At 40.9% G+C, this 24,986-nt stretch overlaps 1 protein-coding gene and 1 long non-coding RNA gene across 4 annotated transcripts in view; one reads left to right on the plus strand and one right to left on the minus strand.

The window, feature by feature from the left end:
- Positions 1 to 14,180: 14,180 nt before the first annotated feature.
- LOC121709074 lies at positions 14,181 to 19,811 on the plus strand. Its single transcript, XR_006031831.1, has 3 exons — positions 14,181 to 14,192; positions 17,288 to 17,290; positions 19,648 to 19,811. It is a non-coding gene; the product is annotated as an uncharacterized LOC121709074 (long non-coding RNA).
- Positions 19,812 to 22,260: 2,449 nt separating this feature from the next.
- LOC121709064 (tripartite motif-containing protein 16-like) overlaps positions 22,261 to 24,986 on the minus strand; it is a 28,746-nt gene continuing 26,020 nt past the window's right edge. For all 3 annotated transcript variants that reach the window (XM_042092118.1, XM_042092117.1, XM_042092116.1), the window contains one exon: positions 22,261 to 23,286. In XM_042092118.1, the coding sequence (XP_041948052.1) occupies positions 22,772 to 23,286 (515 nt within the window). In that variant the 3' untranslated portion in view covers positions 22,261 to 22,771. The remainder of the gene's footprint in view (positions 23,287 to 24,986) is intronic.

Below are 24,986 nucleotides of genomic sequence, written 5' to 3' on the forward strand. Positions count from 1 at the left end.
ATATAGTTTGGGGCAGCCATGGCCTACTGGTTAGCGCTTCGGACTTGTAAACAGAGGGTTGCCTGTTCGAACCCCGACCAGTAGGAACGGCTGAAGTGCCCTTGAGCAAGGCACCTAACCCCTCACTGCTCCCCGAGTACCGCTGTTGATGCAGGCAGCTCACTGCGCCGGGATTAATGTGTGCTTCACCTCACTGTGTGATCACTGTGTGCTGAGTGTGTTTCATTAATTCACAGATTGGGATAAATGCAGAGACCAAATTTCCCTCACGGGATCAAAAGAGTATATACACTTACTTATACTTAGTAACTCTGAGTATGTATGTATGTATGTATGTATGTATGTATGTGTGTATTCTGTACTTGTCCATTGTGATGGGCTGAGTGTGTGAGGGAATATGTATTTGTCTGCATGTGTGAGATTGTATGTGTACAAGAGGAAAGCCAGGATCAGGTTCTGGGCCTGGCAGTGACTTAAAGACAGAACCCCCTTTGCTGTGCAGTTTGGAATCAAGAGCAGATCTTATAGTCACAAGAGTATTTCTCATAATGAATGACCTTTGTGTGCACGCGTCCATGTGTTGTCAACACCAGCTGGAATGATCCAGGCTTCGTCTACCTCGTGGTCTGTGAAATTGATGTTAAAACACAGACACACACACACACACGCACGCAGGGCCGGATTAACCATTAGGGCAACTGGGCACTTTCCCAGGGGCACAGGACCAGTAAGGGGCCCTGGACACCGTCAAAATATTATTTTATATCACGTTACAAACAGTAATCACTTCCCTAATCATATGCAGATTTGTGCAACCCTTTCGATCAAAATGTTCAATCACGTCAAAAACTGTGTCTGTAGCTGCCTTCACAAATGCCGCCTGCCGTCAGCTCTACACGGACACGGTCAGTGAGTGAGGGCAAGCTAGCACGTCGGAATATTTCATAACATCAAGACTAGGCTATTAGTCATGTCGAGATGTCATTTTAGCTCATGTGGTTAGCGGTTTCTCGAATGCAATTGAGCAGTTAGTCCACACTTCAACAAGCCATAAACATGAAAACTGCTTATGTTTACATTTTTGAGAGGTAGAGACACTAAATTAAGTTGTGTAGTGCAGTAAGCACATGCATAATTTAGTGGAATTTTATGCATGGAGCGAGTGCATTCGTGCCTGGTATAGGTTACAATTTAATGCTGACAAGGCTTACAGGCTATGAATATGACCATCTTTTAGCTTCGTCTCGCCAAAACGTAAAGATATCTATTACTGGATCAGCAGGTAAGACGGAACGTGAGTGCCACTTGCACCCCAAAGCACAACCAGTAGACTACAGCCGATGGGCTGCTTAGAAATACTTTGTTGTTGTTTCTAGATGATAGCCTACACAAACGACATTGATTTTTGTCAGTTAAACCCTTTATCAGTGCAGATTTATTTAGGTATCCTCATTTACTGTGATGTCCAAGTTCCATGTTAGTGTTTGTTTCACGTAGCCTTAGCATGCAGTGTGGTTTGGATGAGCCAGACGCTGGCAGCTTGACTGAAACTTGAAGTTTCTGTCTACAATTGCGTGAAAAACGTCCAAGTTGCCAGAATTCAAAAAAATTCCTCGGGGGAGAAACCCCCAAATTTGTCAGCGTACAAGTCCCATTAGGCCTACCAAATTTCAGCCTACTTCCAGTTTCCAAACTTTTTCAAAATAGTAATCCATGAGAAAAAAAAACACTAAAACATCTCTAGCCTGTTAGATTGAGGGTATATATGCGCTGTAACATTCGGTGCCCTTCGCGAGAGTGAGGTTGTAGGCTATTTGCCTGCATGCGTGCGTGCGTCCATGCGGGGAGGCCCATTCCGATTTTGTGCTCAGGGCCCGTGGTCATGTTAATCCGGCCATGCGCACACACACACACACACACACACACACACACACAACAGGCAAATGTTCACAAAGAACACACATATAGGCCTACACATAGAATGTTATTAAATATATTTATTTAGGTTGTCAGATTTTTTTTATTTTATTTTTTTCGCATGGCGAATTTTCCATCAAGAATTCCCGGAACACTGAAAGACCGGGGTACACGAAACTTGGTGGGCATGTAGCCCCACATGGATAGCATGAAACCATTGTTTTTTGTTTAGATCTGTAGCCTCCCCCACTGGACTGGACCCCCGAAAGGAGGGTAGGGCGGACACAGTTTTCTGTGAATATCTCGAGAACCGTAGGGTTTAGGAGAACCCCCTTTTTTCTCATTTCATGTATAGCACCACCTAGTTAAAAACGAAAAACTAAAAATGAGGTGTTGTAATTGCAGGTATCTATGACCTAACATGGAAAACTGCGCGAAATTGCAAGTGTAGGATCAGTGACACCCTCTGAATGCATGCCAAGTTCTGTGGAATTCCGTTAATAGGGGGCCATACAATAAATTAATTTATGTTACTGTACACCAACTGGCCTGTAGGTGGCTGGACACAGTTTTCTGTGAATATCTCGAGAACCGTAGGGCCTAGGAGGACCACCTTTTTTTTGTATGTTGGTCTTAAAGGGCCATGTCAACCCATCCCATTACCACTCATTTCATGTATAGCGCCACCTAGTTAAAAATTAAAAAGCAACAAATTAGGTGTTGTAATCACAATATCTCTGGCTTACATGGTCAAAACTGCTCAAAATTGAAAGTGTAGGATCATTATGACACCCTCTGAATGCATGCCAAGTTTCGTGGACTTTCGTTCATGGGGGGCCATATAGTGACTGTACACCAGAGTTTTCTGTGAATATCTTGAGAACCGTAGGGCTTAGGACAAACACTCCAGGGGTCATGTTAACCCAATCCATATGCACACATGTGCATAAACAGATATTCACACACAGTAATTATACGTATGACACATACACACACAGTAGACATATGTACGCATGCGTGCACATGCACACACAGGCACACCCACAAGCACAGGCGCACACACAACATACACGTACACATGCATACAATTCAAGAATTTCTCAGAATTATGAACAGGCAAGATGGGGGTGGGGTTGTATAAAATGTATTTTACATGTGAAATCTATGAACTAATCATGTTTTGGTACGTGTTGTCTAGCAGATACCAGTGAGAATTGAGTTTGCATAATGCAATTCAGTGAGACGGTTAGAACCATATATGCCTTTCACCTTTTGTTCTTAGCCAGCAGTCAGACCAACAGATACCCTGACTTTGCTGAATTACTGAAGCTAAGCAGGCTTAGTTGGTACTTGGATAAGAAAGAGTAGGTTCCTGCTGGAAGTAGTGTTGGTGGCTGGCCAGTAGGTGGCACTCTTCCCTGTGCCAAAAGCCACCAAACAAATATCAATCCCCATGTCCTATTGCAGTGACAGGGACACTGTACTGCAGGAGATGTTTTCCTTTGCATGAATGTTAAATTGAGGTCCTGACTCACCATCAGACCCCTCAAGTCTCACGCATTGAGCGTGAGACACATGCATTTCAATGACTTCACACGCCACACATGGCATTTCTCACTCCGAGAAATTATTAACTTGCCCGCACAGACATTTCTAAGGGCTATATTTTACAAACGTGTCACATAACGTTGCTGTCTGTGCGCTCATTCAGCTCAGAGAGCTGCTGTTCAGTTACTAACCTATCGGCCAATCAGAAAATAAGATCTCAACCAATCAGGAAATAGTTTTGTTTTGATGTGGGTCCGCAACGTGGAGACTGCTGGTCCGCAGAGTCGTGCTTCGTCTGATAATTTGCTGCGCAGTTGATCAAGATACCGCGGACCGACAAAAAAAAAAAAAGAAAAAACGTTTCTGCTATCAAGGTCATTAAACATGGAGCCATACAATAAAGTGGTGGTATGAGCGTTCATTCAATGCAGGCGTCTGCGCGAGAGAAACTGAAACTAATCGATAACGTTGGTATCAAAGCTCCGCTTCATCCTGTTGAATGCTATTTAATTGTTTAACGACACTTAATATAACGTTGATTTTTGGAACTTCCATAGAAACAGAGCAAAGACTGTATAATACACTGTACAGCACTGAGTATTGTATAGGCCTAGTCAAATTTGAATATAACGTGGCCAAAAGCTATTGTAGCCTTCTTTCTATCTGTTAAAATTCAATAGATCAGTGATTTACACCGATCTGCTCGCCAAAAAGCTGGTATTGTGTTTCCTGAATCCTTACATTCAGGCATTCAAATTAAACTTCATTAAAAAAACACATGTATTTTGTTTCTCCATTTCCTACCAATGTATGATGCTTGCATGAGGGAAACATCCCAAAACTGTCAGGGCCGGTGAGGCCAGGTGAGTTACTGTGGAACCAAAAGCAGACTCAGGAAGCAGAGAGTAGAATTAGTGGGTTTTAATGTCAGAACACAGGAATCGGCAGCCAGGCAGTGTGACTTGACAAAACAGTGTAAACTCAAAAAACGGCAGAGGTACAGGCAGGTTTCAGTCAAAAATCCAAGGTAGCAAAAACAGGCAAAGTTCGGTACACAGGTAGGCAGGCAGAAACACAGGCAGCAGTATCAAAGGGGCTAGACGAGACTCACGTGGCTGAACAGGCATAGGTTGGCAACAAAAGAATGCAAGGTCCAAGCAAAGGTTTCCAAAGGGTTGAGTCGAATTCACAAGTCCAAAAAACAGGCTTAGGTCCAAAACCAGTAATCCAAAGAGCAAGAGCATAAGCGAGAATCCACTGCAAAAGACGTGACAATCTGGCAAAGAGTGTTTCTCCTGGCACTGCTTAAATGCTATGGCTGACGAGGAGAGTGGCAACAGGTGTGACAGTGCAAGCACTGATGATTGGGCAGCTCCCCTGTCAGTCAACCATGAGCCAGGACAGAGGGAAAACCTGGAATGGAGTCCAGGAACAGAAGAGGCACAGACAGATCACAGACCTGGAATGGAGTCCAGGAACAGCAGAGGCACAGACAGATCACAGACCTGGAATGGAGTCCAGGAACAGCAGAGGCACAGACAGATCACAGACCTGGAATGGAGTCCAGGAACAGCAGAGGCACAGACAGATCACAGACCTGGAATGGAGTCCAGGGACAGCAGAGGCACAGACAGATCACAGACCTGGAATGGAGTCCAGGAACAATTAATTAATTATACAAAAATTAATACCAAATTATACCCGACCCGCGATCCGACCCGCTTATTTACAAAATGTGTGCTTTTGGTTATAACCTGCATGCAGTGTGACAGCAGGCCATTTCTGTAAAACAAACTAATTTATTTGCGAAACTTTATGCAGTAGAACTACACACAGTAGGCATGCAGGACATAATGTTTGCGCAGAAGAGAGAATGAGAATAAGAGCGCAAGCACGCACACAACCACCAAGGATTAGAACACTAGGATAAGATTTGAAGGCCATCGACATACATCTTTCTTTCGAAAACAGAAATGGTGAGGCAAGGTAGACAAGAGAGATACATTGCTGGTTAAAACGTTAGCGTAAGAATTGGTTTATAATGCTGAATGAAGCACAAAGCTTTACTAAAGCACATCCACTGTTTAAAGTCACAAACACAACGAACTAAGGTAACTTTTATGCATGCGCGAACCTATACATACCGGTAGATATGGCTGTGTAGTCTGTGCCATAACATTTATTCCTGCAGGCTACCCGTTTTGGCTGTCATACTTTTAAATGGCTTCGCAAGAAGTAGGCCTACATAGACCATAACTTGTACTACTGTCATCTTCTTTAAGAACTTTTCCCAATATTTCCCATAGCCTATATCGCTTTTCCTGAAGGGGTGTCTTTATTATTTTAACTCGCGTCTTCAGCTTCTTTACTGTTGACTTTACTGTATTGATGTTTTACTGTATTGATGCTAGCCTTCTCGTGATATTTTAAGTAGGCCTATTTGTAGAAAATATATATTTAATTAATTTTAACTGACCCGCCCGCAAATGACCCGAATATCATTAAAATATTTTGTTTATGACTCATAACCCGACCGCTTAATTTCGGCCAGACCGCGCAACACTGCTAGACGCCATGTTTAAAAACCTGCAATCTTACGAGGGGGGTTGTGGGAGATTCAGGTAGGATTGCGACTTTTTGGACTCGCCCACTCTGTCAAAGAGACGTGAATCATGTTTTGTTCTACAAACCTTTTAAAATATCGAAAACGGATCATTGATCAGGGAAAAAAAATATCATGGATCAGGAAAATCCCCCAGGCCAAAAAAATTATCCTGGGCCTTCCCCTAAAGCTTAAAAAATTCTCTTAGGGACCGTTCGTTATTTATAAATGGGGTCACCAGAGGAAAATAGGGGAGGGTCATGTCTTTTTATTCTTTGCTGAGGGGAGGGTCACCTAACTTTTTTTTGTCTAGGAGGGGGGGTCACCCATCTTTTGTATTAATGAAAACAGCAAAAAAATCAAAGTGGCTTGTTTGATTGTTGATTTCTGTCGCCATAACGATCTCTTTCGTTCCATAGCTCTGTCAACATTGAACAATGAAAATAAGGGAGATTTCCCGGGTTTCTCACGCAAAAAACGGAAAATGTCAACATCCGTCCCCATTAACGTTGGAAGGGTTGGAGCAACAAAGTAGCCTACTTTATTCACGCCTAACAGCCTATCCATTTGGTCAACTTTATCCAGCCCTAAAAAAGATAAATTTAACTTTGGTTTACTTGTAGTTTACCGTGTAGCCTAACTTTAAACAGTGTGCATGCTTATAAAGCATACTTGTGCTTCATTCATCCACACATCCAGCTCCTAACGTTTTGACAAGCATTTCTACCAATTGACCTTGTTCCTGCCCATCTCTAGTTTTGCTGTCTCCATCCTTTCTGTTTTTGTTGTTTGCAAAAAAATATATAGTAGGCCCTATTTATTGGTAACCAGCAACAAGTGCAATTTGTTAATCGCTGTCATTCTCTCTCCTGCCAACAAAAATGTGTTACGTTCCAAGTAGCAGTGCGTAATTCTGCTTCATAAAGTTGAACAAATACATTGGTCATATAAATAGCCAGTTTATGGTCTACAGTGTAGAGTTGGTAAGTTATGGTAGGCCAACTTGGAGTGAATATACAGGGGGATTTCTTTGGCTCTCAGGTGCGCACGTAGACATAGCCTACAGCCGAACACTGCAAGCGCCAATGAGTCGTTAACTTAAATAGGCCTACTGTAGGTTAACATCACTCTGAGTTTGCATTCAAGCAAGCAAAACGATGATTTGAATACATCTGTTTCTCTGGAAGGGCAAGGGGTAACAACAGGACAACACAGAGACAGGCCAGAATGCAGGACTAATGTTATGAGAGTATTACAGTAATATGGGATATTCTACGGGAAAATATTAAAACGGCAAGACAGCGGGGAAAAGTTAAAATGATAGGCCTAAACCCGGAACAAGTTGGCATGTTAGGTATTTTTCGGTCCCTGTGATTATTTGTGAAATTGTGCAAACGGCCTTTTCAAGTCATTTGAGAAGGAAGGAGTGTAGCAAGCTCCCAAATTGACGCTCGTCTGAGAAATTGAGTTTTGGATAATGTTCAGCTTCGGCAGCTTTACAATGACTGAGGAAGCCTAGAGACGAGTCCATAGCAACAAGTTCATGTGTTGAATTTGTTATTACCCAGTGTGCTTTGTTGAGTGGTCTCAATGTTTTATTGTTTTATTTCATGTGAATACTTACCAGAGGAGTAACTTATTTCAAGTAGGCTAATGCAGTTGCAGGAAGTGTGCATTTAGTTTCCATGCTTATTGTGTTTCCACAACAATGTTAGTGAGTAAATCTACTGAAATGGCCACCATCTTGGTGAAGTGTGATGTGTAAGATCAGAAAGCAGAGGGTGAGTTTAGAACGATTGCTTAAGTCGATGTGTTTACATAGTGCTTTATAGCGTGGGCGGAAGGGATCGACAATTTGCCGGGGAGGGTCTTGTCTTATTTAAAAAGACTGCTGGAGGGTCGTTGAAAATTTTCTTGCAGGCAGGGGAGGGTCATGCAACTTTTGATTGAAGCACTCAAAATCCCTCCGGTGACCCCGTTTATAAATAACGAACGGTCCCTTAGGTCCTCCCCCCCCTGACGACCGGTAAATATTGCACAGTCCCTTACTGCAAACAAGAATATTTGACTGTGAAAATGGCTGACATTGAACCACAGTGCTTTAAATGGGAGCCCCCAGTATCAGTCATCAAGGCATCAAAATCTGCCACAAACACTTTTTTTGCCACAACACACAACATCACTCATAACACACACACACACACACACACACACACACACACACACACACACACACACACGGACAGAACCACCACTGTTCAAGAGTGTGTTTGAAATAATGGAATTTGTGCTCTCTCATGAAGCTGGGTCGATGGGACATGGGGAGGGTGGGTCTGATCGGGGGGAGGGGGCGTGGAGCCACGAGTAGTTCAAGCAGACGTAGGACTTTCATGTACTTCGATCAGGGGGGAGGGGGCGTGGTACTGTGCCAATGCCACGCCCCCTCCCCCCTGAGAAACAAAGTCTCACTCCTTGCAAACTTCAAAACTTGAGAGCCCTGCTCACCATGGTTGTTAAAGATCCCATGGCACTTATTGCAAAGAGTAGGTGGTTCCCTGATTTGCTTTATTTATGTACACATACATACACACACACACACACACACACACACATAAAAACACACACACACACACACACTACACATGCACACACACATACATGCACACACACGACACACACAAACATGCACACGCACAGAAACACATAAACACACATACACACACACACACCCTCACACACATGCGCCCACACATACAAACACACCTACATACACAAACACACGCATACACACACACACACACACACACACACACACATACGCACACACACACAAACAAAACACACACAAAACACATATACACAAAAACAACCACACACTCTGCACACACTCAATTACAAACACACAAAAAAGAAACAAAGTAGGAAAGGAACACAATTTAACAAGCGTGACTTATTTTTGTGGAAAAAAAGGTGCTGAACTGGACTGGCGGAGGTCATATTTTGTACCTCTCTGCGGTACATATAGTTATTAATATTGACTGTTGTGTGTCCGAGGGTCAGCTTGTGGGTTTTGTAAGGGACAGCATGAGGGACAAGACCTACAAAGTTGTGGTGAGTTTTGCAGGGAGGTTGGTAATGCTAGTTAACATTAGTTAGGCTACTGTAGCCTTCCAGTGTTGGGCAAGTTACTTCAAAAGCGTAATGCATTATTTATTACTTGTTACTGTCATCTCAAGTAATTTGTTACATTACAATATTACGGTCTTTGAATTGTTAGGCATTACACTATGTTTACATTACTTTCACCAAAATAACAGGAAATATGGATTTGGTGTTCTCAATAGATCTTCATGTGTTCAATGTAGACTTAATGCAAATAGTTTGAGAATAATGGCTACGATCTTTGTCTGTAAAAGCAACATTTTAGTTATTCTCACTGCTTGAAATGAGAAGTATAGCCTAACCATGTTAGATCTGTTGCATGAATGGCAGATATAACTCAAATTCCCTTTCTACAGTCATCTAAACAAGGCAATCAAATTCCAGGACCAGCATTGTGACAGAGTGCAGCACATCTGTCATGGACAAAGGCAGTTTTCCTGCTGCAGCACGAACAATGACTTTTGTTGGAATGAATATGAAAGCCTATGTGACAGGACCGAGAACTGAGCATCAAACTCTATTGTTACTACCTTTAGAAGATTAGGCAGGGCAGGCAGTCTGAAGGACAGGCGGAGGCAGAATTATAATCCATACAAAGTTTTATTATTTTAATTTCTCAATAACTTAGCAATTCACAGTAAAATGGTACTAATAGTGGCCCCACTACATTCACAACAGTTCAGGCTACGCAACACATAGACTACGTTTACACGAAGCAGGGTATTTTCCAAAACGAATATCTGGCCATCTACTGTACGTTTGCAAATAAAACTGCATTTACACGAGACCGTTTATTTTTAAAATGTGTTTACACGAACCCGTGTACATACATGCTGTCATGAGCACGCCAAACCACAGTGGCAGTCTAACAATAAACTCAAGCTCACATTAACCAATCAGAACCCTGAAAAGTCGCACGTGAGAACATGTAAATGTAAACATTGGTCGCACATTTGGTGTACTTCTGTCGCATACTGTGACGTTGGCTGCCCAAAACTCCGTTTACCACAGTTTAGAACCAAAGGCATAAACAGAGTTTTCAAAAAAAAAACACTTTGGCCGGAGTTTTTTTGGATAACCGTTTTACGGGGCGAATTCTCCGTTTGCGTCTAAATGAAAGGCTCAAACGTAGGGAAATGTCTTTGTTTATAAAAATACACATGCTCGTGTAAACGGGGTCATAGAGACAACAGGCTGACAGGTTAACTGGATTGAGCTTACCGGATGTATACAAACCACTTGGTGCACTATCCCGTACTTCAAGGGATCAATAAAAGAAAATTACTAAACAAAATAATAGGAATTACAGAAATTATAAGCAAACAAAAACCCGCAGCAAACCAAGAAAAATATCAGACACCACAGCACACAAGCAAAAGGATTTAGCACCAAATGACTTATACACATTTACCCAAGCGTAGCCACCAGCAAAGCGGAGCCAGCATGCAGACAGCACAATAACTAAACACAAGCAGTTAAACACTAACATTGACTAAACAAAACAAAAGCGACAGAATACACACACATACACGTACATGCTCGTTCTCACATACAAACATGCACACACACAGAGACACATGCACCGCAACCCAACAAATTGTAACTGTCACCTCTGTTTTACTGTCATGATGGAGACATTGACCCGGATCAGACACCAGGGGGCGGGAAGCACAGTCACAACTGATACGGCCAGCCGTCGTGAAACGGAAGTGCAAATTTTTAGTTTCGATTTCGTCGACTGCCTTACTGCCGCCAGAGCTTAGACATTAACGGAAGCGGTTGGTGAACACGAGAGCTAGTGAAAAGAAGACTTTGTTTGATTTGTTTCAGGTAAGCCTATTTGCTTCAACTATATTAGAATGAAATACATTATTTGTCAGACTCTCCGTTTGTGGTTTGTCCTCCTAGTGTTTTGTCTATTTGTCCCCCTCTGCAGGAGCTGTTGTGTACCACTGCTGTCGGTCTGAGTCTCTGCCCTTCCTCTGTCTGCTCCTGGTTCTCACCTGCTTCCACTGGTGTCTCTGATCTGACTACCAATCAGCGTCAATCAGCCTGCATCTAATCGCAATTTCAGCTGGCTTTAAAATCCCCATTACCAGTCTGCCTCCCTGTCAGAACGTTCCGTCTTCTCGTAGCAGTTCTCGAGTGCGACCTGCCTGCCTGCGAGTTTTTGCCTGCCTGGTTTTGACCTCTGCCTGATGTTTCATCGACTGTGTTCTCTGCCTGAAGATTTTGTACTTTTGCCGCCAAGTTTTTTCTGTTTTTTGCCTGCCTGTGTTTTATTGCCGGTGAATGAAGACTCGCCTACTGCCATGAAGGAGGATTGCCTTTTGTGTTTCACCTTCACCCTCTCTGGAGTGTCCAGTTGCCTGTGCCCTGTTCTCCTGCTGGAGTTTTGCCTTCTACGACTTTTTTCTGAACTGTTTTTTGTGCTTTTTTCTGAAGACTGCTTTCTGTTGAAGATTGGTCCAGTGTGTTCCCTGTGGATTACCCTCAGGACTGTGGAAGCTCTGTTTTTTGTCTCTTGTTAACCCTTGTGTTATCCTCAAATCTTACTGACACTCTTTATCCTCAGCTAAATAAACCCTCAGAAAATGATTATAATTCATATTGTTACCCAGTTTTTTTGTGACAGGTACTTAACAAGAGTGTAATAGCCACCCCCCCCCCCCCCCCCACACACACACACACACCACACCCCTTTATGAACCTTGGAACCCTGGCTGGCAATATTGCCCATCCAGTGTCAGCAGCCCAAATGCTTGCTGTTGCTTCCCCTTTTGACTTATAGTCCTGCCAAAATGACTTATATGTAATAAGTACTTGTGTATGTAATAATGATAATAACAATATGTTCTCATACTATTCAAATAATATCCATAATGTGTCAAATATTCATGTATCCTATGTTTCATACAGCTGGGGTCAAACTGACCCCAAGGAACATCAAAGTACAAAATATTTGTATAGGACATTAAAAACATATTATTGTACAAATTTCATGCTAACTCTGTTGTACCCTTCAATTGAGGAAAAGTCATGAAACATGAAGCAAAAAAAAAAGTGAACCATATATTTTATGATGCTAAACGTTGCTTGGGGTCAAATTGACCCCAAGGATAACAGGAGGGTTAATAAATCTCCTCTGAGTCAATTCTGGGTGTTTGTCATATCTGAACCTGAGTCCGATCTCTGAAAACGTGACATTATTTTTGCTTTCATATAATGTTAATGGCTACTTTAAACTGGTCTTGGACAATTAGCTAACGTTAGCTTTTGGGGCAAGCATGGGTTAATGAAATGTTCATTTTATCCATGTACTCTGTAAGCCAGAAAATAATTGAGATGTGTTCTATGTAGTGAGATACGTGTTTGTATGTTAAAATAATGATTTTATACAGTTAGGCGTGTATCCAAGTATCAAATGAATCATGCCTTCTCCTCCTTCTCCTTCAGTCTCTTCAGTCCCAGGACCGAGGCGTTCAGGTGGCGTGACTGGCGTGCCTTGTCTGCAATCCTCCCTTTCAGTAAGGTAAGTGTTAAGTCTTATAGCACTGTTTAACCTATGTTTCTGACATTTAAAACTCAAAAAACAAAATATATTACATAAAGGTGTTATCAGGATTAAAATTCTCGTTCGTATGACGGGACAATCGTCATTTGGAAATTCGAGTCCCCGGTGGTGCACTCATAATCAAAGATAACTGTCTCTCTAAAAGCTGAATGTGGAACGCTGGGGGGTTTTTTTGCTCAAATTGTTTGAACAGGGATAGAAATAGACATTCCACTTTGTCTTCTAATTTGTACCCTCCATTTTCACATTTTTCAAATTTTCTTGTTCCAAGACTAAGACTTCTTTCATCTTTCGTCATCTTTCTCAAACAAGATTTTTACATTTCCAATCTAGTGGAAGCATTACACACTGCATCACAAATCATTCATTCTCAAATTCAACTCAACTCAAATCATTAACTATCTTGATAATGTTGAGTCATGTCATTTTTGTACAGGAAGCATTAGCCAAGGATTGTCATGTGTGCTGATTGCCTTTCTTGTCTCAACAGGGGCAGTAAGGACAAGATCCACCCACCACCCAGTGCATGCTACATATGTGTGTGTAATTAGGGCTGGGATAAACTATTATTTTTTAAATGATTAATCTAGCGATTATTTTTTCGATGCATCGATTAATCTAACGATTCATTTTTTCAGTCCAATTCGATTATCTCCCCATTAATTGACTAATAGCAACTTATACATGTTGATTTACATATCTGAATGAAAAAAAAACATGAATTCCTTAATATATGTTTATTGCTCTAAGATTCCAAAATAAAAGACTATACAAGTGCAAAGTAATGCATTCTTAGTCAGAGGTAGCATTCAGTTCAGTTCAGTAGGTCTAATTGAGTGCCTCTCACTTTAAGACGACGTTCATGAGGGAATCCCTGCAATTAACATTAACACCTTTAAAACGCTGCTGATGTGTGAATGCAATATAAATAACGGTTCGTAGCCTACTGTACTTCTCCTTGGGACAAGCACTTTTGAGTCTTGGAAAACACTTTTCCATTTACATTGTGATTTTGCAAACATTCAGAGTCAATAAAATGACCCCTACATGAGTAACGAAATTGACAAGCAGATGTAAGTAAGCATGCTAAATTTGACATCCGAACAGTAACGTTAGCTTTGAGATACTGCTTGATTGCATAACTTAACTTAGTTTGGTCTCCTCAATGTAGGCTACTATGTTGTGAGAGTGAGACCAGAGTTAACTTTAATGCAGCAGTTTTGAACAAATTTGCGCAGCATGGTCACGATGCTAAGCGGATTTAATAGCAATTTAGCCCACCGTGTTCTATGCAATGCTTCTATGTTGCAACAACAATCCTTCAACAATCGTGAATATTTTGTTAAATGCACATGCAGAGGAGGAGCAGCGGGCTTGTTACAAGAGAGAGTGGCCAGGGCAAGGAAAGGCTGCGTGCGTAAAAAGCACAGCTTAATGATTTCGTGGCCCCCAGCCACAGATTAGTCAACGTATGGGAAACACTGAAGGTATAAAATTCAAAATATTTAGCGGCACACATTATGCTTAATGAATCGACGCGCATATTTTGCGTCGACATATTTTTTGCGTAGACGTCATCAATTACGTCGACGCGTTGTCCCAGCCCTATGTGTAATAAATTGAGAGGGAAAGTGTGTGTGATAAATTAAATTTAATAAAATAAGTAAAATTTTGAATTTGTGCTTCTTTTCTGAAATACATTAGTACAAGGTTTTGATTTTTAGATAAATTATCAACATCTTGGAATAAATTAACACTCAATATACATGATCAAACTACTGGCTACTGAGTTCAACTAGGGGTATTGGATGTTACTGTTTAAAAAGCTTTATTAGTAATCCTTTATACATTTGACAATCTTAACTTTTTAAAGCTTGATTCTGAACAAATACTGTAACTCCTTGATTTGTTAGTGACATTGACTATATAGTACAAATGGGTGCCAGATGTAAAATGAGCTGGTCCGCATTTGGCCCAAATAAGGGCCGCAATCGCCACTATCGAATACTCATCTGGTCCGGATCTGGCCCAGATCATTATGATAAAGTGCACATTTGGCCCAAATAAGGGCCGCAATCGCCACTATCAAACACTTATCTGGTCCGGATCTGGCCCAGATCATGACGATAATTTGCACATTTGGCCCGGATCCGCCAAATAAAAAACACATCCGGTTCAGAGCTGGGCCAGATCATGAAAACGGATGCGGAACGGTATTGGCCCGTTGTGCCAAAAGACACCGGCCCGGGTCCGTTTTGCGGATCCGGCCCAGATCTGAAGGTGGATCTGGGTCGGATCCAGGCCAAATACATTTTGCTATCTGGGTACCCTTCGGCTGACGATAGTCGGCAACAATCTGTTGCACGCTGAGGAAACGACAGGGCCTTAGCAGAGGCAAGTTAGGCTAGAAAACGCCAAGCAGCAGAACGGAACAGAACAGCAGCAGTCCATGAATAGCCTACAACAAATAGAGCGTCAATACAATGTCTTAATATAGTGTTAATTTTGTCACCTATTTTTAATTTAGTCTTAGTCTTAGGACGAAATGTCCTTTTTAGTCTTTGTCATATTTAGTCATTCAAATATCATTTTTGTTAGTCAAGTTTTAGTCGACTAAAAGTCTCGTCATTTTAGTCTAGTTTTAGTCAAAAGAAAACTAAAGGTATCTTAGTCTTAGTCAGTTTTAGTCAACACATTATAGTCTTTTTTTTTTATAACAAATTATTTCTGATTACCATTTGAGTCAAATAGTGTTTCACACATCTCAATTTTCCAACAATATTGTGTGTCCACAAGGCTACTCGACTGTTATAATTACTCATTCTGATTTTTTGTCAGTCAGTATGTTTACATGCACAGGTAAGTCGAGCTACAGTTATAGCTCGACTGGGATTTGACCATAGACAGTAAAAGATTTGACTGGACCACTGTCATATTCGTAGACCAGTGTTTCTCGTGTGGTCCGGGGATCACTGGTGGTCCGCAAGCTATCCCAAGTAGTCCGCGAGCAGACGTGGTAAAATATAATATAGATGAGTTGTTTGCAATATTGAACCAACTTGTATGTAAAAACAGTTCTGCAACACTGTCTATGTAAGATTTGCCAGTTTAAATCATACAGTATGAATCCACACAATAAGCAAAGTGCAAAGACAATAAGCAAGGTGGTTCAGTGAGTAGGCCTATTGTGGAGACTAATTATAGGCTACTGTTGAAGTAGGTCTAATCTTTTTTTTTTTTAGCTAGGGTTAGTTAAGTGGTCCTGAAACTGAAAAAGTTTAATACTTTGGCCTATGACAGTGTTTCTTAATGTTTTACTCCGCCTCGCTAGATGGCGATATGCGCCCAAACACAACACATTCCCCAAACAGACTCCCCATCTTAGCCATAGCTAACTTGCTAGCGAACTTTCCATATTAGCTTACTTGCTAGCAAACTTTGCATCATCAGTCTAACTAGTTAAATAGTTGACATTACATGATGAACATTTTCGTATGGACATTCTGGGGGATGTTAATTTGTATGAGAGAAGCTTCAACTTCAGGGTATGTAGCCATGTATGTCATGGCTAATAATAGCCTATATTAAAGGATCCGTATGTAAGAAAAATATTTCAATTAATCATAAAATGGCCCTGATATTTCACTAGACATGAAGAAATCATGTTCATTTCAAATACTTATATCACTGACAACAGTAGTCCGGCCAGGATATTGTCATTTAAAAAGTGAAGTTGCAGCCCTCAACTGATGTTGATGTTGTGTTTTGTCATGTCATGTTGTGTTTTGGCCTGATGCGCCACCCTCCACCTATCTACTAATCACGAAGTCAGTAGTGTTTCGCCATCCGGGTTGGCAACCTCGAGTCAGGGGGGAGGGGGAGGGGATACACCGCTCTTCAGTATTTTGAAAGTGATTGCAGTACCAGTTTTGGCCACAATCTTACATATGGTTCCTTTAATTTTGCCACCTTTGTAACATTTTAGTTTTAGTTTACCGTGGTGTATGACTTTAAACAGCGAGTGTGCTTGGTATGATTATCAGCTCCTCTAATGCAGGGTAGGACTACGTTTTGGCATACAAATTCACCTTGTTCTTGCCCCATCTGAAATGACTCCTCTACTTTTACTGCCTCCATCCTTTCTGTATTTGTTGTGTAAAAAACGTTGTATATGATGGCACTGAAGTCTTAAGTTAGTGAATTGGCTAACAGTGTTAGTTGGTAACCAAATAGCCTACACATTGCGCTACACACTGCGTAGGCTACGTGCATTCTCTCTCCTGCTGATTTGCGTTCAGTAGCCAAGTGCGTAATATTGCAAAAGTTGAAAAAATAAATGTGTTTATTGTAGCCTACAGAAAATAAATAGCCTACTATCATACTGTCAGTTAATTGGCTACAGTGCTGTGAAGAGTTTGGAGAGTAAAGTTATAGGGCAACTTGAAGTTTTATGAAAATAATCTTTGCTTGGCTGTCGATTTGAGGATGTCTGGCAAGAAAAGAAAGGTGGAGGACATCAGAAGCTATTTCAAGAAACAAAGTGTAGGCCTAAGTCATAATATTATGCGCTAGTTCAAGGCATAGAAATGCCAGAAACTTCGTTTTTTGGTAGACCTACACATTTAGTTGACATGGAAAGCTAGCCTATCTGTATAGCCTATTAAATGGATGTTGGAATCGACCAAATACCAGCTAGTTCAGCTATATTGCGATAGCACATTTGTGTACTATAGCTTACTAAGGAAAGGAAAGGCATGCTTTTAGGGTCATTCCGTGCCAAATCAACAGATGCCTCCCGCCTGACCATCTTGGATTTCCTTCATACTTCATGTCATTAATGCTGTAATACCCAACAACTACTGTGCAAAAGTTTAAGCTTATCTACTTTATTTTCTGAGATATGGAGGCTTAAAAAACAATGTTGTTAGTCTGATAAAATGCCGATTTTTAAAATCACTAACTTCCTTCAGTCATTACATTTGAACAATTCATGTTCAGGGAATATTGCACGACTGTAGTTGTTTTCAAATGCAAAGTTATTTGGCCCAGAGATTAATATTTGCCAAGTTATGGCATGTTGAATATGACATTAAATTAAAAAAAAAAAATAGCAACTTTTGACTACCATATCTTCTAGCCGAACCACATCCGATCTACATTTATATATATAAAAGACATAATATTGTAGTGCATTATTAACATGTATAAATATGTTGGGAAGAAATAAAAATCTATGATTTATGACACATGAAAATAATTTCACATTTAAGTTTTATGTGTATTTTTCACATGTATGATGTCTTCCTTACAGACAACCATATCATATCATTGAAAAGAATGTTTCAATTAGCACATGCACAAAATATTGAGTTGGTAGCTTTACTCAAACTATATTAATGAAGGCATCAAAAATGGTTTACATGCCTATGGCTGAGTGTCTTTTTCCAAGGTTGCGGTGGACATTTGTTTACTTATACTATGTGATGTTTTGTTTATATATTTTGTTTTTATATGTGTTTCAGTTAATAGTGTCTCTGTCCCCACCCCTCACCTGTTTCTGTTTATTAGCCTTGTCACTGCCTCACCTGTTTCTTGTTATGCTCATTACGAGACATTTTCTGACATGTTGTAACCCATTTTCTCCATCCAGATTCAGATATAAGGCCAGACAAGGCACACCGTAATGTGTTTGCTTTTTCAACACATGTAAGAAATATTAGTTAGTGTCAAGAGCCATTTTATATTTTAATACACATTTAAACCTCAGAAAAAGTTATCAAGATATGATTATCAACATACCAAAGTACAGTGATGGCCAAAAGGGTTGGCACCCATGCTAAAGTTGACTGAAAAGAGGAATATAAAATTATCTTTTGGAAATTGATCTTAATGCTTTAAGTGAAAAATGAGGAAATATCTAACCTTTAAGGACACCAATTTTCTTAGTGAATGAATAATGTATCATAAATAAATAAATGTTCTTCCTTAAAATACAGGGGTCATAAGTATTGCCACCCCTATGTTAAATTCCCATAGAGACAGGCAGATTTTTATTTTTAAAGGCCAGTTATTTCATGGATCCAGAATACTGTGCATCCTGATAAAGTTACCTTGGCCTTTGGAATTAAAATAGCCCCACATCATCACATCCCCTTCACCATACCTAGAGATTGGCATGGTGTTATTTCAGTTAGCCTATTAGCTGGTTTGATTTGCATTGAGCTCAATGAGCATCACAGCTTTTCAGTCAACTTTAGCATGTGGGTGCCAACACTTTTGGCCATCAGGTGCTTTGAAACATATAGACATTGAGTGCAACACGGGCACCAGTTCAACTTTCAGAAAAAAAGTTTCTGTACTTTTTGTTTAACTTGACTGACATCATACATACACCAACAGAGAAAATATATTATTAGATTCAATTCAATTAAAACTCTTTACTGACATTGTGCGAGATAACAAGAGTAGGCTATTTTCTTTTTAACATCCAGTTGAGGTAGTTTGAAGTTGGACAGCATTCATACTCAGTAGCTTCATTTTTGAAATTTCTTTACGAGTGGATTTACCATACATTATCATGTATATACCACTGGAATCCAAAGTGAATTGAAACATCTTAGCTTTGCATGATAGTCTTGTCTATCAGGGTGACCAATCTCATAGCCACACCCACAATTATCATAGCCCCAACCAGAGCCATAGAAAAAGAGAGTTGCGACACTCTTTGAAGTCACCGCCACGCGGTCACGTACGCTTCAACAGTTCCAAACAGCTCTTTGCGTGTTGTGTTATTTCAATGGGATAGACAGCAGCGAGTGCGTTATTGAACGGGAAATATTACAAGAGATAGATAGATAGATAGATAGATAGATAGATAAATAGATACTTTATTGATCCCCAGGGAAAATTCAAGAACAACAAACCAAAAACGAGTGTTACTGTTATGTAAGGGATAATGTATAGAACGCCGGTCATTATTGGGAAAATAAGTCCTGATAGGGCGAACCGGACGCACAGCGGAGGGGTCTTGTTCCGCCCTGAAGGGACTTATTTTCCCAATAATGACCGGCGTTCTATACATTATCCCGCTTATTACACGGCTACTTGCCAAAACGAAACAATAAACTCCCCACGATGTGACTCTTTAGCCTACATAGCCTAGGTTATAGCCTATTTGTTACCGTTTCGTCGTGGCTTTTGGTGAGAAACAAATAGTTCGCAACAGCACACGCTGAACTTGAATCAAACATTCTTTAGAACACAGCTGAACAACCGTCTACTTTCACTTTTGAATGAAGTTCCAGGGTGCATCCGAATAGTCAGTACATACTAACGTCGGTTAGATCGTACTACACAACCGTCAATTTAGTATGTTATTTATGTAGCCCATGCGAGCGAGTAGTAAGTATACAATTCAGACGTACTGGGCAGCCATCTTGCCTGTCCTTTGACCCCGGATGTTTACATGTGACGCCTATGGAAGCATATGTGTAGCTTTATTCAAATGAGAATGCAATCTGCAATATGTAATTCAAAAAGACATTACATTATGCAATTGCCAATTCATTATGCAATTTAATATTGCAATTTGCAATAATTTCCAACAAATTGTATTTTAATCTGCAAAGTGACAATGCAATCCTAAAGTCAATTTGAATAATTTTGGTTAAAAATTAGGAGGATGTCAGTGAAAACAAATGCATTTCTATGGGCTTGACGAGGTGGAGATGGAACATGAATGCAAAACATTGTTTCCAACCGTCTTCTCACTCATAATGGCAATCGATTTGTTACTTTGTCAGATGACAGAAAAGGCAACCCAGCCGCTCCCTTTATCAGCGGTGGTGTGGCAGGGTCACTCACAGCAGCAGGTGAACTTGAATAAGGACATGGTGGTTAATTGATTTTTTTTTGTTAGCTAGTTATAGGCTAGTTATAGACCTAGTGAATACTACTGGTCTTTTTTGAGATTTGAGTCGTGCTATGTCACTGCTCATGACATCAATATTTTATTCATAAAGTGACACAGGAACCCCGGCCAGGTTGTTGCTCAGATAGGGAAGATTCAGGGCTGCAGGTAAATTTGACATGGTGTTTTGGCTAAATGTTTTACTGCATATGCATCAGTAGATAATGCATCATACAAAGTTAAAGTCATACATTTTTTTTTTTAGTAGTGTCCCCACCAAAGCTCAGACCAAATCTACGCCCTTGGTCATTTGACATTGGTGTGGACACGTCCTTCGGTCCCCACGCAAATCTACGCCCATGTCTAAAACTCTTAAGTTACGGAAGAGGGAAAGACGCGTTTTGGCCTCTCATTTACATGAAATCCCCGTTTTTATCACAGAAAACGATTATTTTTAAAAACTTCGGCCAAAGTGGAGATTTCTGAAAACTCCAGTTATGTGTTGCTGTGTCAACTGGGAGAAACAGGGTTTTAGGTTCTCAAACGTCACATTACGCGCCAGAAAATGCTTGACGTCATGTGAGTGCCTTAGGTTTACAGTTTGTTTGGCTACTGATTATGGATACTATTAAGGTGGTACTCATTTTTACGTTTGTGCAAACGCTTTAGGCCTGTTTGCATTTGCAAATATAGTTCAAAAGAGAAATAGGAAGTGATTTGTTTCTGTTGTTGCTAATTTCGGGATTCTAATTGGCTAACGTGGGATTGAGCTTCTCCTTACACTGCCACCGACAGGTTTGGTATGCTCTTGACGGCATACACGGGGAAACATCTCTGAAAACTGATAGGTGTGCACAATGTTATTTTTGAAAACTGAGAGGGTGAAATGTCTGTTTATGAAAATAGCCGGCCATGTATAAACGTAGCCTTGGAGCAATCGCTTCTGCTAAACTCATGTTGAAATGTTACATCTACTTTCTGTCTTCACTTTTGATCCTAGATTCAGGCTGACACACACACTCTCCCACATCATGTGATGTCTGACCCCACACCCTCTGTTATGTTGGGGATAACGGCCGCTGAGATATAGCAATATTAATGGACAAGGCAGAGGCAAAGAATTCCACAAAGTGAAACGCTCTCGAGTCTTTAGTAACAATATCATGCTTTTTTTTTTTTCAAATGATCCACCTTAAAATCCAATACATGTCATGCATTTTGTACACAAGTGTTTTGGAGATTGGGACAGCCATATCAGTCATGTTTCAACAAGAAGTGTACATTTCATCTTACATCAAACGTCTTTTTTTGATCTCTTGAATACAACCTTATATACTGTGCAGTCTATGAGCACATCCACATACATATTTACATCTAAACAACTTAAACTAATGAGCTTCACTTTCAACCTCCCATCAGACACGTGTCCACCATAGTGACCTTCAGCAAGGCACTTAACTCCAACTTTGGACAACATTTGCTAAATGAATACATGTAAATATAAACATGTCCAATCACAGAGAGACGAAAACACCTGGGGGAGGAGGAGGGGAAGGAGGGTTGGGGGGGGCAGGAGGGAGAGGAAGTGCATTTTGGGAGAGGATCAGAGGGGGTGAAACACTGGGCTCCTCAACACATGTCCCACCCAATAGTGTATGTGTGGTGTGCTGATGTGTGTTCCAGCAGAGGTCCAGGGGTGCAGACGCTGTAATATCTGCTGGGGTCCAGAGATGAGGGAGTGATTTTGGGCTTTTGTTTTCCCCAACAACAGAGAATCTCAGGCAGCTGCCAGATTCTTACATGTGAGTGGTGGCTTATGTGTGTGCTGATGAGATGGGATGTGTTTATGGGGGTCTGTGTGGATGTGGTAACAGCATCTATCTGCATCTGGGGTCTTTACATTTCTGTCCATCTTTATACAGTGTGGGTCACAACAGCTGTGTGAGTGAATGTGGTCTGGACTAAGGGGTACCTGTGTGACACTTTATATGTGCTGAGATGTGATATGAATGGATGTATGTGTGTGTGTAGCATTACTATGAGCATTTGTATATGTGAGTCACAATAACTTCACTGAAGATCCACTACATATATAATATCCAGGGTAGAGTGTGTGAGTGAATGTGGTCTGGACTCTGTGCAGGAGGGTCATTGTGTCAGTGATGCTGTAGAAGGCGAGAGTTCCTTCCCTGTGATCCACATACACTCCTATTTTGGAGCTGTGCACTGGAGGGAGTTCAGTCTTTTTCTTATTGTGCCAGAAAAAGGAGCTTAAACTGCTGAGGTACAGATTCCAGGACTGACCATTAAGTCCAAACACACAATCATTACCCACTCCTTTCCTGCTGATGCTTTTATATAAGACTGCTATACGAACCCCCTGACTCCACTCCACCTCCCAGTAGCAGCGTCCAGACACACCCTCTCTACACAGCACCTGAGGCAACCCATCAAATCTCTCTGGATGATCAGGATATGACTGGAGCCCATGTCTCCACTCCACCCTCCTGTTCCCCTCAGACAGATAGAGGTTTCTGTGTGCTGTGTTTGGATCCAGTGTGAAGTGACAGCAATCTGATGAAGGACAAGAGAAAACAGGACAGACTTGTATTTGTGTATCACAGTGTGTGTGTTGTGTGTTGCAGTGTTAGTCATATATATTTTCTCTTGTGTTGAGTGTGTGTGTCTGTGTGTCTGTGTGTGTGTGTGTGCGTGTGTGTGTGAGAGAGAGTGTATGGTGCGTGTGTGTGTGTGTGTCTGTGTATGAGTGTGAGTGTGTGTGTGTGTGCATTTCTGTATGCATTTTCTTTTTTTTTCAGTATGTACATTAAGTGTCTGCTAAATATCAGTTAACTCATTGAATGCCAAGCTGTTTTCGGGAGCTTTGTCCTAGAGTGACAGCAATCTAGACCATTGTTGATGATTTTTGTACAGACACAGCATATTCTGTGTTATAGCTATGAACACATACAATAGCTCGATTAAAAGGTGAGACTTTAAGCTCTCGGTGGGTGCAAACCGTGTATTTCTACACGCCTCTGTTCCTGAGAAATCCCAAGCTAAACAGTGGTTAGTTTTCATCAAAATCACTGTTTTTTTCTAGAAATGGAGATATAACGTCTTTCATGAAATATTAAGTGTTGCCTGTTACTTACTTGTGTAAACTTTCCGGGAAGTGATCAGCGAGACCTGGCGAGACTGCCACCTAGTGATAGACCCACGAAAATGGCCTGGTTTTGACCTGACATGCATGCGTCACTGATTCGACCCGTTTTCATGAGTTTTCGATCGTCATATATTTCATTTCCATTCATCACAGAGTTCCCAAAAAATTACATAAAGTGTCTAGTTTCGTAATTTAAAAAAAAAGCTAAAAACTTAATATTACGTTTTTGGCACTCAACGCATGGGAAGGAAACATGAGTTAACTTTAAAGGTGCTCTAAGCGATCTTACTTGGTTTCTAAGCAATGTTACGTTGTTACTAAGCTAAAACATTTTTTGTCACATACAGCAAACATTTCTCACAATCTGCTAGCTGCCTGACAGACCAGACTCCAAAAATGGCAACAAAAAGAGCCTGGTGCAACCTTTAACTTTAGTTTGTGTGTGTTTATATGTCTATGTGTATGTGTAGGCAGGCGCGCCTGCAGGTGTACGTCCGTACGCACTGTGCGTACCATCAAGCTACTCAACAACAGAACATTTCCCTTGTGTGTGTGTATTCACACCAAATTGGCCTACCATACCTTCCCAAATATGCACAGTATCCCTTTAGCTGCATGCCATTGGGCTATTTACCATCTATTACGTAAAGTTAGTGAACACGTTATCAAAATTAACGTGCACGCATTTTGTTTGAGCAGGAGAGAGAATACGCACGCAGACATGCAATAGGCTACTTGTTGTTTTCTTTTACTCGGCTATCTATATATGGTTATCAGCACACAATGTTGAGCTAATTCACTAACTCAATACTCATCATGGATATCACAAGTTTAAACAACGAAAACAGAAAGGATGGAGGCAGCAAAGCTAGGAGTTATTCCAGATGGGCGAGGTAGGCAATTGGTGTGCTTGTCAGAACGTTAGACTGTGCTAAAGCCAGACGTCACGTTACGCTAGAACAAAACTAAAGGTAACTTTAGCCTGTATAGGGCTGTATCAAGTTGTCCAAATGAATAGGTCATTGTAGACATTGTCGTTGTATTATTGCATGTGGATGTTGTAATGCTATGTAGGCTACTTTTTTGCTGACCAATGCACGGACCTAAA

Source organism: Alosa sapidissima, chromosome 5 (assembly GCF_018492685.1).
Source record: "Alosa sapidissima isolate fAloSap1 chromosome 5, fAloSap1.pri, whole genome shotgun sequence".
Lineage (NCBI taxonomy): Eukaryota > Metazoa > Chordata > Actinopteri > Clupeiformes > Clupeidae > Alosa > Alosa sapidissima.